We start from the raw sequence: 16,487 nt of genomic DNA on the forward strand, positions 1-16,487 counted from the left end.
TTGACTGATAAAATATAACAAATATTTTTCTAACTAAATTGACTATCATTCCAAGATTAAGCTTAGAAATGATGTCTTTCTATATTTTCTTGTAATAACATTTGTTGAAACTCAATTTGAACTGTAACAGTCATTAAGTTTCATAATACCCAGCATCTGATTACAATTCTGCTTGTTTAAAACAGTTGACATTCCAAACAGAATTCTATTTTTTATAAATGTCCTTTCATGGATTAGATCTCTGCTTATGTTTATTATCTGATCACTGGTTCCATGATGATTTGTCAAAGCATGGCCCCACAGGACTGCTATGCCCAGCTCTTTCTTGCTTGGTCTCAGATGAAGATGAACCATGAAGAACCATGAATAGATCGTATAATTAGTAAGGTCATCTTTCCTGCCTCCAGATCGCTCTGTCCCTTTCAGGGACCCAGGGCTTTCTTGCCTTCTAACTGTCCTCCTCCATCAAAACAGGAAAGAGTTTGATAACATCATTTATATCTAAAATGAAGTCTGATATTTGCTTTTAGAAGCTCCTTATCTCTAATGTGGAATGACAGGATTTATCTGCAAAGTGTATGTTTTTCTTTTTTTCTTTTAGGCAAACAGAGTTCGTGGGAGGGAAATGCTGGGTTACATGTGAACCCTGAAGACAAAACTGTTCAGTTATGTTAGTGTGCAGTGTGTGTTGGAGAAGGGGAAAGTTGTGGTGAGAGGTCTGTGTGAGGAGGAATAAAGAACACCAGGCTACATCAGGATCCCTCCTTCTTCCATCTCTTCTCTTCTCTTAAGCCTAATGACTCTCCTTTCATTCTTTGGCTCAACAGTCTCAAATGTTTAAGCTCCAGAGTCTATTCAATTTGATTAGCTTCCCTCACTGCATTTTAAAAAACATTTCAATAGAGACGGGGTTTCACCATGTTGCCCAGAGGTTGGTCTTGAACTCCTAGACCCAAGGGACCAGTCCACTTTGACCTCCCAAGGTGCTGGGATTACAGGCGTGAGCCACCAAGCCCGGTCCCTCATTGCATTTTGCATAACATTTTCAAAGACAAGTAATTATGAGCATTGGCTTTATGGTAAAATTTGAATCCAAACTCTTCTATTAGTAGGCTGTATGACCTGGGGTAAGTTATTTAACTTTGCTATGCTTTGGCTTACTCATATGCAAAATGAGGAAAATCATAAGATGTGTGAAGCTCACTAGTGACTGACATTTAGCAAGTAGTAAATATTAACCATTCTTGGTATTAAGGTCCAGCTAAATTAATCTTCTCTTCCTCCTCCAGGTTCCCAAAGTGCTTCTGGTAACTCTATTAGGGAGGTTATCAGAATGTGCCTAATGGTTCTACCCATGTTTTTCTTAGCCTGAGTTCCCTAGGAAACAGACCCTGAGGCGAGGATTACATGATTAAACTTTGTATGGAAGGTACAATCCAAAGGCAGTGAGAGTGAGGGAAAAGGAAGTGAGCTTGGGAAGGATGAGAAGTAATAGAAGGTAATCATGCTAGCCACTGCTTCAAAATAAGCCATAGAGAGACTGAATCCCTTGCTATGTTTTTTGCTCAGCTACACTGGAAAACTGAGGTCGGAAGGGAGAGAGGAGAGAGAATTACTACTTGCTTTCCTACTTTGGCTCAAATTGATCCCACAGGGAGTTAATTTTCCTGTACTTCCAGATGTAATATCTGGCTGATCAGGAAGCCAAAAACCATGCCCTGTGGTGAAGTGTTTCATCTGAACACATAAATGGCAGAAGCAGCCAGAGACTCTGAGCAAATGGCTGGTTATCTGGTTGCTCAGTGGCAACCAAGGCAGAGGGCTAATATTCTTGGAGAAGCAATTAGTTGTCTGCATTCAGCAGAATTACATGAGTAATAGAGTAAGTGTACCACAGAGGCTTCCAAGGAGAAGCTAATGGCCTGGGGGGCATGGGAGGCAAGGCCACTGGGATCTAAGGAGATGTGTAAGTTATGTTTGATATATTTCTGATTTTATAAAGATTTTAAGTTGTTTTAGGACACAACTATTTCTTTTCATCTTTGAATCCTCTGTAACTATAATGATGCATGCTCTACCTTAGGTGAGATCTTAGGCAAAAGTGGGTGATGTGCAGCAGCCCATCCAGAAACTGGTCAGCAGTTATGGACAGGATCCAGTCCCCTGTAATAAAACAGAGTGCTAAGAATCCAGACAATTGGACTACAGATCAAAACAGGGCTTCAGATAGGGAACTGAAATTAAAAAAAAAATAGTTATAAAAAATAAACCAACATGAAATTCTTCATAGCTGGGCAGTATGAACATGACAGGGAGTTTACCAATGGCTGAAACTATTAATAGTATTTTTATTAATAGTGATGACAACTGATAGCCAATATTTATCAGGTGTGCTAGCCATTTCTTTAAATTACATTATTTAATTTCCCCCAGACTTCTCTTAGATATTTTTATTATTTCCATTTTTATAGATGCAGAAATCAGGAATCCAGAAAGTTAAACAACTTGCCCATGGTCACACAGCTAATGAATAAATAAGCTAGCACCTAACCCAGAAAAGTCTATTTCCAGCACATGCACCTCCAACTACCTTTGAAAGTGTTAACATGAAATAAGGCTTACAAAATCTCTAGCAATCTTGGCCTTTTGGCTAAGATCAAGTGCAAAATTCTTATCAGAGTTCCATCCAGACAGTAAGTACTCAATGTATTTTATCAATCTCATTGTTAGTAACAGTAACATTATAATAGAACTAGTGCTGTTAACTGTAGCAATAGTAGTTTTAGTAGCAGCAGCGTGGAACTTGTAACCAGCATCAATGAGTAAGACCTCTTGACTGCCTTGGTTCACAAGAGAGGACTGAGGAAAGGGAAATTGTGTTGGGGAGAACTCTGATCCAGGAGTATGAGGGAAGTCCAGATACAGGAATATATAATGCAGAACCTTGCCTTTTTAACAAATGTAATTGAGTGGTAACTTAGAATAGAGGTTAAAAACATGGACTTTAGAATTACAAAGGCCTATGTTCTGTTATTTATTAGCAATGAGACCTTGGGGAAAATTACTCAACATTTGTGAGCTTTAAGTAACTCACAAATGTACCTAGCAGAGTGCCCCACATATAGTAGTCATTCCATAAATGCTTGTAAAATTGACATACTGCTTCATTTCCATACTTTTCCACCCCTGCTACAAAACAAAATAAACAAACAAAAAAATCTCCAGTACCCAGTTGCCAAGTGAACGTAAATACCACGGCAAATTCATCCCACTGAGTGTAGCTCCTTTTTCAACCAGTATAATTTGTTATCCTTATCTACCTAACATTTCAGCAGCTTCCTGATCTGTACTAAAAAGCTGTGTTGCACAACTAAAGAAAAATATGTGACCTGCTATTTCTGGCATCCTGATTCTATGTGGCTACAGTGAGTATTCTTGTGGTCTTTACTTATCTGAAGCAATTTTGATTTGACAAGAAGGAGGATATTTTGAAGGGATTGCCTGTATTTTCCCCAAAGCAGGTCAATTTAAAAGGAAAAAGTTCTCATTTTAACTATGGTGCAATACGCATTACAGTAAATAGATACTTAAAAGAACAGGACATCTCTTTCATTGGTAACTTTCACTGTAATATTGAATTCTATTTGCTGGGACTCAAAGAAAATAATGCTTTAATTTACAATTGAGAAAGAAAGAGAGAGAGGCAGAGAGGGAGAGAGAAAGAGAAAGACCATTACTGCCACCTCTCGCTCACTTCTTCAGAACTGAGAATGTGCCGAAGAAACTTGGCGTTTGCTTGCCAAAGGTTCACACAGACAGTCTGACTTTTGTTTTTACTTCCATGACCTTTAATGGCTTTCAGTGCAGCCAGACCAACTTTGCATATATATTGACACTATGAAAACCACACAGATAAGCAGTTTTGGGTTTGCATGCTGTATTTACTTTGGCACTTCACACTGAAACACATATTTCCCTGTTAGAGCTCCCAAAGACTTTATTCTGATCTTGAATTGCTTTTGTCTGTTACTTAGCCTTTGGATTGCTTTGCAATTACTCTACAAATGCATGTGTTTTAAACATGTGTTTTTTTTTTTTTTTTTTTTGGCCTGGGAATAGTTCTATTTTGTTCCTGGGTGCACTGTGTTAATGTTTCTTTTAACAGAAGTAGGAAGAGTCCATTTCAAGCTGAGCATCTGGAGAGATGCAAGCAGACACGGCAGGTTTTGGCAGATCACCCTCACATCTACAGATCCTTTCCATTTATTTTCACCCAGCGATTTCAAATTGCCCATTGACATCTCTGATTCTTCCAAGAGATCACTTGCTTCAGTTAGTTCCTGTCCCCTTGTATCATTTAGGACAGAGTAAATTCTCCCAGAACGTTAAAGAAATGAAAGTATTAAAAAATTTTATATATACAGTCTAATATTTTTTAATTGTAGAAAAAGGTACATAACATAAAATTTACCATATTAACCATTTTTATGTGTACAATTCAGCAGTGTTACATACATTCATGTTGTAAAATATCACCACTGTTCATCTCCAAGACATTCGTTATAATCCCACATAGTACTCTACTGAGTAAAAACAGCTCCTATGAGCCCTTCCCCACAGCTCCTGGAAGCCACTATTCGACTTTCTGTTTCTATAAATTTGAGTATTCTAGGTACCTCAGATAAGGGGAACCATATTTGGCCATTTGTGTCTCGCTTATTTCACTTAGCATAATGTCCTCAAGGTTCATCCATGTTATAGTATGCATCAGAATTTTAATTTTTTGAAAGCCAAAAAATATTGCATTATATGTGTGTATATAGCATGTTTTGCTGATTCATTTATCCATTGATTGCTTTTTGGGTCATTTCCACTTTTGGCTATTGTGAATACTCTTATAAACCATGGTGTACAAATATCTGGTCTAGTCTTTGCTTTTAATTCTCTTGCGCATAGACATAAAAGTGGAATCACTGAATCATATGATAATTTCATGTTAAATTTTTTGAGGAATCGCATTCCGCATTCCACAATGGCAACATCATTTTACACTTCCATTGGCTGTGCAGAGGGTTTCTATTTCTCCACATCCTTGCCAACATTGTTATTTTCTTATTTTTTTAAAAAATAATAACCATCCTAATGGATGTGAAGTGCTATTTCATTGCTATATTCTAACTTTTAATAAAATCAAGTTCTGGCCTAAATTTCCAGATGTTCTTAAAAAGAACTGAAAGTTACTACAATCAGTTTTATGGGCAATAAAGAATATTTCATATGATTCTTAACGTGGTGCCATCTTATTTGAGGAAGTGAATAAAGAACCATTAGCTAAATAGTTAAAGAGCCAGGCAGGACAGACAAAGGAAATAGTCTTAAAGAGATACTTCAGTGAAATGCACACAACACAATCCTAACTGGATTAGGTATTTAGAAAAGAAGTAGAATCTTTTCCATGTTTCTTCATGAGCACTTGATAGCTAGCAGTGCCAGGTACGAAGCTATGGAAAGCAGGAGTTAGGAGGTAGCTCAGGGGAAAGGGAATTATGCTGCACACCCAGGTGGATATATTCAGTTTGCATTTGAGTTTAGAAAATGGGAGAATGCTGAGACTGAGGGAGAGATTTGGGAGTCAGTCATTAGCCTGTGGTAATGTCATTGGACTGGAATTGTCACCTCTGTGAAGGATGAGAAGGGACTTCAAAGGGCAAAATAGAATGCACAATAGTTGAGGGTAGACAGAGGAAAGGGAGAAGGAACAATTATAGAATTCAGAGAAGTGGTTCCCTGGAAGCCAGGGCAAGAAATATTTTAAAAGCCAACATTGGAGTTGGGATCCAAGATGGCCAAATAGGAACAGCTCTGGAGTTCAGTTCCCAGTGAGAACAACACAGAGGGTAAGTGATCACCACATTTCCAAACAAGTTATTACTGCCCACAGATTAGGAGATTCCAGAGCTGAAAAGCACCATGAGTTTCCAGCACAGCTGTTTCAGCTGGCGCAGTGGGTCTCCACATAAAAACTCACACAAATCTGGGCAGCTGTTTCAACTGGCGCCTGGAACATCCGTGAGACAGAGCCACTCGTTCAACCGAAAAAAAGGGGACTGAGAGAGGGAGCCAGGTGATCTAGCTTGGTGGGTCCCATCCCCACAAAGACCAGCCATCTGAAATGCTCTGGATTAAAAGTTTTGCAGCAAGTGCAACTGGACCCAGGATGGTCCAGTTCAGTGGGGAGAAGGGCGTCAGCCATTACTGAGGCAGTCCACTGTTATTGAGGCAGTCCGCCATTACCGAGGCAATCCAAATTTACCAAGGCAGTCCACCACTACTAAGGCAGACTGCTGTTACCAAGGCAGTTCTAACTGTACTGCTGTAAACAAAATGCCAAGGAAGTTCAAACAGCAGCTGGGCAGAGTTCATGGCAGCTCAGCAATGCCTCTGCTGGCAGACTGTGACAGGACTACCTCCTTGCTGGGCAGGGAATCTCTGAAAAAAAGGCAGCAGCACCTCAGGAACTTATAACTAAAGCCTACCTTCCCAGGACAGAGCACCTGGGAAAAAAGGTGGTCATGAGTTCTGCTGCAGCAGACTTAAACGTATCTGCCCAGCAGCTCTGAATGGAACAATGGAGCTCACAGCTCAGCACTTGAGCTCCGATAAGGGACAAACTGTCTCCTCAAGTAGCTCCCCGAACCTGTATATCCAAAGAGATGCCTCATAAAGGAGAGCTCAGGCTGACATCTGGTGGGTACCCTTCTGGGACAAAGATAACAGAAGAAGAAACTGGCAGCAACCATTAATGTTCTGCAGCCACTGCAGATGATCCTAAAGCAAGCAGGGTCTGGAGTGGACCCCCAGCAGTCCTGTAGCAGAGGGGCCTGTTAGAAGGAAAACTAAAAAACAGAAAGAAATAACTTCAACATCAACAAAAAGGATGTCCACCCAGAGATCCCATCTGAAAGTCACCAACTAAAAAGACCACAGGTAGATAAATCCACAAAGGTGGAAACCAGTGCAAAAACCAGAATGCTTCTCCTCCTCAAGGGATCACAACTCCTCACCTCACCAGCAAGGGAACAAGGGTAGATGGAGAATGAGTCTGATGAATTGACAGAAACAGGCTTCAGAAGGTGGGTAATAACAAACGTCTCTGAGCTAAAAGAACATGTTCTAACTCAATGCAAAGAAACTGAGAACCTTGAACAAAGGTTAGATGAAATGAGAATAATGAGAATAAACAGCTTAGAGAACAACATAAATGACTTGACGGAGCTGAAAAACAGAACATGAGAACTTTGCAAAGCATACACAAGTTTCAATAGACAAATTGACCAAACAGAAGAAAGGATGTCAGAGACTGAAGATCAACTCAATTAAATAAAATGAGAAGGCAAGATTAGAGAAAAAACAGTGAAAAGAAATGAACAAAGCCTCCAAGAAATATGGGATCATGTGAAAAGACCTAATTTACATTTGATAGGTGTACCTGAATGTGACGTAGAGAATGAATCCATGCTGGAAAACACTCTTCAGGATATCATCAAGGAGAACTTTCCCAATCTAGCAAGGCAGGCCAGTATTCAAGTCCAGGAAATACAGAGAACATCACAAAGAGAGTCCTCAAGAAGAGCCACCACAGGCACATAATTGTCAGATTTACATGGTTGAAATGAAGGAAAAAAATGCTAAGAGAAAGCAGAGAGAAAGGCTGGGTTACCCATGAAGGGAAGCCCATCAGACTCACAGTGGATTTCTTAGCAGAAACCCTGTAAGCCAGAAGAGAGTGGGGGCCAATATTCAACATTTAAAGAAAAGTACTTTCGACCTAGAATTTCATATCCAGCCAAACTAAGGTTCATAAGTGAAGTAGAAATAAAATCCTTTATGAACAAGCAGTTGCTAAGAGATTTCATCACCACCAGGTCTGCCTTACAAGAAGGCAAAAGCACTAAACATGGAAAGGAAAAACCAGTCCCAGCCACTAGTACCAGCCACTCCAAAAATGTACCAAATGGGAAAGACCATCAACGCAGTGAAGAAACTGCATCAACTAATGGGCAAAACAACCAGCTGCCATCAAAAATGGCAGGATCAAATTCACATATAACAATATTAACCTTAAATGTAAATGGGCTAAATGCTCCAATCAAAAGACATAGACTGGCAAATTGGATAAAATGTCAAAAGCCATCAGTGTGCTGTATTCAAGAAACCCATCTCACATGCAAGGACACACATAGGCTCAAAATAAAGGGCTGGAGGAAGATTAACCAAGCAAATGGAGAGCAAAAAAAAAAAAAAAAAAAAAGCAGGAGTTTCAATCCTAGTCTCTGATAAAATAGACTTTAAACCAACAAAGAAAATGTGGCACATATACACCATGGAATACTATGCTGATGTAAAAAACGATGAGTTCATGTACTTTGTAGGGACATGGATGAATCTGGAAACTCATTCTCAGCAAACTGACACAAGAACAGAAAACCAAACACCACATATTCTCACTCATAGGTGGGTGTTGAACAATGAGAACACATGGACACAGGGAAGGGAGCATCACACACTGGGGTCTGTTGAGGGGGACTAGGGGAGAGACAGCAGGGAGTAGGAGGTTGGGGAGGGATAACATGGGGAGAAATGCCAGATATAGGCGACAGGGGGATGGAGGCAGCAAACTACATTGCCATGTGTGTACCTATGCAACAATCCTGCATGATTTGTACATGTACCCCAGAACCTAAAGTGCAGTAATATATATATGTATGTATGTGTATATATATATATATATGAAATAATAAACTTTCCTCCAGGAAGAAAAAAAGCCAACATTGTCAAAACTGCAGAAATACTGGATATATAAATAATGACAACTGCTTACAGGATTTGGTACCTAAGCAGCCATGGGTAACATTCATAGAGCAATTTCAATTGAGGGAGGGCAGGAGCCTGTAGGAGTGAGTGGAAAGAAAGTGGAGAAAGTGAACCGACCTCAGTCTTTCGAGAAATTTAAGAATGAATAGAAGGAGAAATTCAGGATGGTTGGAAAAGCACTGTTTGTTTTGCAAACTGTGAAAAACTGGATCTTGTTTATAGGCGAGAAGGAAGGAGCTGAAGGAGAGGAAGAAGCTAAAGACACAGGAAAGAAAAGACAGCTGATAGCTGTAGGTCTTGGAGAAGGTGGGAGGGAATGAAAGCCAGAGCACAGGTGACTGGATTAGCCTTAGCTAGGAAGTAGGAGTGTAAAACTCTCCTTCTGGAACAGGGAAAGCAGGCGAGGTCACAGCATGCAGGGATGTTTATAGAAGTAGGGGAAGGGTAGGAAGTTAAGAGCACCCATGCTTGATATAACCTTTGTGAAACAGGAAATAAAGTAATTGATTAGGAAAAGGTTATATTTCAGAAAATCACTATGATTGAATAGCTCAATATACATTGAATGAGAAAAGAGTTAAAAGTAGAACACTAATGTAATTATCTAGGCATGAGGTTATATGGGACTTAAGTGGAGTGATTAGAAATGAGGTTGGAGAAAGAGAGGTGGACATCATGCTTTCTTCTCATATTCTTCTGAAAGTCAGAAGCAGTACTTCTGATAAACAAATCCCAATAGACAACATCCATGCCATGGGACTTGCCACATTACATCAATGTTTAAAGCTATCTATAACTAGGCCAGCCTCAGTGGCTCATGCCTGTAATCCCAGCAATTTATAATCCTTTGGATATATATCCAGTAATGGGATTGCTGGGTCAAATGGAATTTCTATTTCTAGGTCCTTGAGAAATAGCCATACGGTCTTCCACAATGGTTGAACTAATTTACACTCCCACCAACAGTGGAAAAGTGTTCCTATTTCTCCACATCCTCTCCAGTATCTGTTGTCTCCAGATTTTTTAATGATTGCCATTCTAACTGGTGAGATGGTATCTCAATGTGGTTTTGATTTGCATTTTTCTAACGACCAGTGATGATGAGCATTTTTTTATATGTTTGTTGGCCTCATAAATGTCTACTTTTGGAAAGTGTCTGTTCATATCCTTTGCCCACTTTTGAATGGGGTTGTTTTTTTTCTTGTAAATCTGTTTTAGTTCTTTGTAGATTCTGGATATTAGCCCATTGTCAGATGGGCAGATTGCAAAAGTTTTTTCACATCTGTTGGTTGCCAGTTCACTCTAATGATTGTTTGTTTTGCTGTACAAAAGCTCTGGAATTTAATTAGATCCCATTTGTCTATTTTGGCTTTTATTGCCAATGCTTTTGGTGTTTTAGTTATGTAGTCCTTGCCTATGCCTATGTCCTGAATGGTTTTGCGTAGGTTTTCTTCTAGTGTTTTTATGATATTAGGTCTTATGTTTAAGTCTTTAATCCATCTGGAATTAATTTTAGTGTAATGTGTCAGGAAGGGGTCCAGTTTCTGTTTTCTGCACATGGCTAGCTAGTTTTCCCAACACCATTTATTAAAAAAGGAATCCTTTCCCCATTGCTTGTTTTTGTCAGGTTTGTCAAAGATCAGATGGTTGTAGATGTACGATGTTGCCTCCGAGGCCTCTGTTCTGTTCCATTGGTCTCTAGCTCTGTTTTGGTACCAGTACCATGCTGTTTTGATGACTGTAGCCTGTAGCATCGTTTGAAATCAGGTAGCATGATGCCTCTGGCTTTGTTCTCTTTGCTTAGGATTGTCTTGGCTATGTGGGCTCTCTTTTAGTTCCATATGAAATTTAAGGTGGTTTTTTCCAATTCCGATAATTCACTTCTTTATTGTGGTAAAATATACAGTTTACCATTTTAACCATTTAATTTATTTATTGTTTGTTTGTTTTTGTCCTGTTTGCAGTTTCATACATGATCATCAAACTGCTGCTAGGATGCGCACGCCTGTTACTGCAAATTCACAGCCTAGGAAAGACTTCTGGGAATTTACTTTAGGTCAGGATTGGGCTGCCTGGTACAAGGCTGCACCCACAACTGAGCAGTTTCAACAACACAGGAGCCTTCCCCAACACCATTTTTTAACCACCTTTAAGTAAACAATTCAGTAGGATAAAGTATATCCACACTTTTGTGCATATAACACTACTATTCATCACTAGACCATTCTCAATGTCCCAATCTGAAACTCTACCCATTAAACAACTCTCCATTACTGACACTCCCACTCCCTAGTAATTGCCATTTTATCTCTGTTTCTATAATGTGGTTATTCTAGGTACTTTATGTAAGTGAAATCATACAATATTTGTCCTTTTGTGCTTGACTTATTTCACTTAACAAAATGTCTTGACCTTATCTGGTAAGGCCCTTTTGATTATAGAGAATTTTCTCAGAAAAAAACACTGAACCTTATGTAAAAATTTCTATAAATATAGAATAATATTTATTCCATAAATACAGAACAATATTTATTCATTTACACATTTAACAAATATTTATTGATCCCATATTGTGCCAGGCTCTTCTTCTAATAAGCCACTGGCAGGAAATGATAAAGGAATCATCCTGATCTTCTTATCAGACCACAGTTATTCTTCAGTCGACATCACTCAAATTATCTGTCTCAGATTACTGACCCCACCAGGCACTGACTTCCTGGATTTTCTTATTTTGGCAGTGGCATATCACTGGCTGAAGAGAACAGTGGCAGAGAAACAAAAGAATCAAGCTGGTTTCTTTCATGATAACTCTTGTACATGAAATTTTTGCCACCGTCCCTTCTTTCCAGAAATACTGACACTCGGCTAGCACTAAAAATCACAGAGACAACTGTCCTTTATGCTTTACCCTTGTTAATATCTGACTTAACTACATGTTAATTTGTTTGACACCACACAGGTACACTGGGCATGAACCATGGTTCTTCCGACCAAAATATCAAAAGATTCACAGAAAAATCTGAATGTTCAGTTTTTCTTGAAAAGGTAGAAAATCTGGTATCCCTGGACCCATGTTCTCATGTGTCAAGAAATAACTGGGGCCAAGGGATAGCTGTCTCCTGTAGACAAGGCTTTCACCACAGTTCCCATTACTTCATATATATAGTTTACATTTATATACACCTATATATAAGTACATATATACTTCGTATATATATATACATATATATGTATATATTTTAAACATCCATTTCTACAAATATAAAACTGGATACTCATTTGTCCATTCACTCATGTAAAGCATCTATTATGGGAAGTCATTGTGTTAAGCATATGGATTATTAAACATTGTTACTGTACAATTAGCTCCAGGCTCTTTGGGGAAGAACAAGGCAGAAAACAGACATAGCTGACCCTGGTCAGAAAAACTATCTTGGCTGTGAGGTCATTCTTCCTTAACATAGTGGAAAACAATTCAATCTGCAATATTAGGCTCTATCTGGTTGAGCACTGATTTCTCAGGTGGGGTAGGAATACTAAGAGCAGAAAGACAGAATGTTATGATTCCTGCAAAATCCTCTCATTTGGAATAGGCTTCCCAGATGAAGACTATACAGATTCAGTTTCTAGAGAGAGAGGCTGGCAGATAAAGATATGAGAGTTCTAAAAAAAAAAAGTTGTTATTGTTATTGGTGGTTTTGAGAGGGGTGTGGTAAGACACTCACTGGTGGGTCTGAAATCACTCCTGCAGTTGCTTCCTTTGTCAGGATTTAGCCAAGGAACTGGGCAGGGCTGAGCCTGCGAACTGAAGGCCCTCAGCTCTGCGCCTGAGCAAGGTAAGGGACTGGTATAACTGACACCGTAGATTTGTGTGTGAACTACTATGTTACAGAGAGAGCCCCTGACCTTGGGGAGTCGAGAGGTTTTTCAGAAGTGGCATTTTACCCAGATCTTCAAAGAAAGTCTAACTTTCACATGTGAAAGTGGGGATAGACGAACAACCATCTAACAAATGTGCATTAAGCGTCAACTAAAAATCATATGCTGGGCATATAAAGATGAATAAATGAGGGATCTTATTTTCAAGTAGCATAAAGTCTAGTAAGGAGAAAACACTAAGTTCATTAGAATGAGTAGAAATTAGTGAAATTAATGCTGAATAAAGTGGCAACATGAAAACAAAAGCAATGAATTCTAGGAGGAGTAAGAGGACATTTAAAAAATATATATAATGTTATTTATTATTATTTTTTATTGTACTTTAGGTTCTGGGGTACATGTGCAAGTCACACAGGATTGTTACAAAGGTACATACATGGCAAGATGGTTTGCTGCCTCCATCCTCTCGTCACCTATATCTGGCATTTTTCCCCATGTTATCACTCCCCAACCTCCCCACCCCTTAGCACCTCCAACAGACCCCAGTGTGTGATGCCTCCCTCCCTGTGTCCAAGTGTTCTCATTATTTGACACCTGCCTATGAGTGAAAACATGCAGTGTTTGATTTTCTGTTCTTGTGTCAGTTTGCTGAGAATGATGGCTTCCAGATTCATCCATGTCCCTACAAAGGAACAGAGAAGTGGGGTTTAAGCTGGGTCTTGGCAGATGTGGAGGAGTTTGCCAGGCAGATTGTAAGAGCATTCCAAGCTGATGATAGCATGTGACAGAGCACTGAACCTTGAAAATGATTTCAGAGAACTATAAATGACTCATCACTGCTGAAGCCTAAGGTAAGAAATAGGAAGTTATGGAGATAATGCTGCAGAAGGATAGGGACCGAAGAACCTCTGGAAGTTGAAAAGAATGCCAAGTAGTCTGCTGTGGCTGCAATGTAAGATGCATGGGAAAAAATGATTGTTGCTGAAGTTATGCAGATAGTATAGAACCAGTTAAAACCAACATGTACTGTGGATCTGTTTTTAACTTTTTAACAGGTATAATCCCCTCAAGAACAGATAATTTCTATGGATCCACTCCCCAGAAACTTACGGAGCATCTCAAATATCTCAATTTCCATACATTGCTCTCCTGGGGGTTCTCAGGTTTCAGTTAAGAACTTTTGCTTTACAGTAGGGCTTTTGGAGCTTTTATGTAGTGACCTAAATGAAAATGGTAATATTTGGATAATATGCTAGGTTACCGGTAGAAGTTGCTTCAGGTCAGAGGCAATTAACTAGGGTTCTAGCTACTTTCTCCCATCCAGGTGCCTCCGAGGCTAAAGTGATTAAATATCATGTCACTCTTTTAACCTATTCTGTTTTCACTCTTCTGAAGATTCTTAAGAAGAGTGAAACTATCAGTGCTACATTTAAAAGGACAATTCCATCATCAATGTAGAAAGTAGACAGGAGGCAATCAGATCAGTTAGAAGCTTTCCTAGAAGAATAAAGGATAGTGACTACAAAGGCTTGTTATATGTCACTGGTGGTGAGGATGAAAAAGAGGGTATTCTAGAGCTTTTTAAGGCTAGAATCAAAAGACCTGATGCCAGTGGTAGCTTCAGAATTTCCATATACTAGGAGTTTAAGAGTTTCACTTGGGTTAGAAAAAGGACTTTGGTTTATAGCAGCACAATTCACGATTGTGAATACATGGAATCAGTCTAAAAGCCCATCCAATGAATAGATAAAGAAAGTGTGGTATATATATACCATGGAATGCTACTCAGCTGTAAAAAGGAATGAAATAATGGCATTCACAGCAACCTGCATGGAATTGGGGACCATTATTCTAAGCGAAGTAACTCAGGATTGGAAAACCTAACACCAAACATCACATGTTCGCACTTATAAGTGGGAGCTAAACTATGAGGACACAAAGACCTAAGAATGATTTAATGGACTTTGGGGAAAGAGGAGGAAGGGTAGGAGGGGGCTGAGGGATAAAAGACTACACATTGGGTACAATGTACACTGCTCAAGCGACGGGTGCACCAAAATCTCAGAAGTCACCACTAAAGAACTTTTTTCCATGCAACCAAACACCACCTGTCCCCCCAAAACTATGGAAATTTTAAAAAAATTAAAAGAAAAGGACTTTGGGCATTTGGAGGACCATTGGGTATGTTAATGTAGATTGTTCACTGCACAAGTCAAGTCTTCTTGGTGTATGCAAAATAACTGTCAAAGTAATTTACCTGAAGACGTGGTGTTTTAAAAACTCAAATGTAAGCATGAATCAGTGAAGTCCTCTTTTAGCTTAGATGCTGCAGAAGGTTTTAACCCAATAAAAGGTGACTTGAGAAGCAATCTTATTGTTTCAAATGTTGCCACAAACTTAATGAAAAATCTAATAAACAGATTTTCATCTCAAATATCTGATGTCTTATATATTGTTATAAGCACTAGCTAATGAACATAAGGGTTTTTTCCCCCTCTCATCATCATATTTTAGTTTTATCTGATCAAAAAGGTGTGGCTCATGATCCACAATAACCACTAAGCCACCTGAGCAGGAGGAGCACAGTGTGAAATTCTTTTTCACACAGTGTGTGCAGTAATGAGTCTAAATCAAGTAGATTATGTCCAATGTTCTTGTCCTTGATGCTGTGAACATCAATGATCTAATTAAAAACATGTTCACCAAGTTCTTCTCCTGCATTGTTTTTGTCAACACGGACGTGGCATCGATACAATTTTATTATTTTCTAAATAAAACTGTTGAGGGGATTTCCTTCCTGCTTCTTTTTTTCTTTAAACTTTCTGAAACAGACTTTTAGAGGTTTCTTTTTTTCGTAAATGATTACACTGATACTTAGAATTTTTTTTTTTTTTTTTGAGACGGAGTTTCGCTCTTGTTACCCAGGCTGGAGTGCAATGGCGCGATCTAGGCTCACCGAAACCTCTGCCTCCTGGGTTCAGGCAATTCTCCTGCCTCAGCCTCCCAAGTAGCTGGGATTATAGGCACGCGCCACCATGCCCAGCTAATTTTTTGTATTTTTAGTAGAGACGGGGTTTCACCATGTTGACCAGGATGGTCTCGATCTCTTGACCTCGTGATCCACCCACCTCGGCCTCCCAAAGTGCTGGGATTACATGCGTGAGCCACCGCGCCTGGCCGATACTTTTAATTTTAAAGTGGCTTTTTTTTTTTCTCTCTCCTGGAATCAAACCATGATCAGATTTTCTTGAACTCTGGCAGTTGAGAACTGAGGCAACCCTCAAAGAAGCAGACTGCAGTTTAGGAAGGGGCAGCTGATCAACTGGTCTATGACCTGGTGCTTCGCTGCTATCTGTTACAGGCAGCTGCTCTGTTTCATACAAAACTCATTTGAAGACTGAAAAATATTGAAGTCAGATGCATGAGAAGGCAAAGCTGAGCGTGTCAACAAAGAGAATGAGCTTGATCTATTGCATAGCTCACGGGGAGTTTAAAAACAAGGCAGGGAAATAGAGTGGTTTCAGAGAGATTCCCACCCAACTTTACAGCAGGAAGGAAGCCCAACCCTCAGAGACTCAGGGAGGAAAGCAACGCTAGATGGATTCTCCTGCGCGAAGTGCCCCCACGCACAGTCATGTGAATTTGCATAGATGCACAATGCATGCAGCACTTCCTCCTCTTTTAAAACCTGTTGTGAAGATGTGCTTCTATGCGAAGCTTATTGTGGCTGTTAT

General features: G+C 39.4%; 1 protein-coding gene and 1 non-coding gene across 8 annotated transcripts in view; both read right to left on the reverse strand.

Moving 5' to 3' along the window:
* Positions 1 to 16,487, reverse strand: part of LOC108592676 (putative uncharacterized protein CCDC28A-AS1) — a 144,694-nt gene that overhangs the window by 29,030 nt on the left and 99,177 nt on the right. For 5 of the 7 annotated variants that reach the window (XM_078332637.1, XM_078332633.1, XM_078332632.1 and 2 more), the window contains one exon: positions 2,079 to 2,163. The exons of the other annotated variants lie outside the window; for them this stretch is intronic. In XM_078332637.1, the coding sequence (XP_078188763.1) occupies positions 2,079 to 2,163 (85 nt within the window). The remainder of the gene's footprint in view (positions 1 to 2,078; positions 2,164 to 16,487) is intronic. 7 annotated transcript variants of the gene reach the window in all.
* LOC118143482 (small Cajal body-specific RNA 16) lies at positions 10,827 to 11,010 on the reverse strand. The gene has a single exon (XR_004727692.1).

Source organism: Callithrix jacchus, chromosome 7, assembly GCF_049354715.1.
Source record: "Callithrix jacchus isolate 240 chromosome 7, calJac240_pri, whole genome shotgun sequence".
In the NCBI taxonomy this organism is placed as follows: Eukaryota; Metazoa; Chordata; class Mammalia; order Primates; family Cebidae; genus Callithrix; species Callithrix jacchus.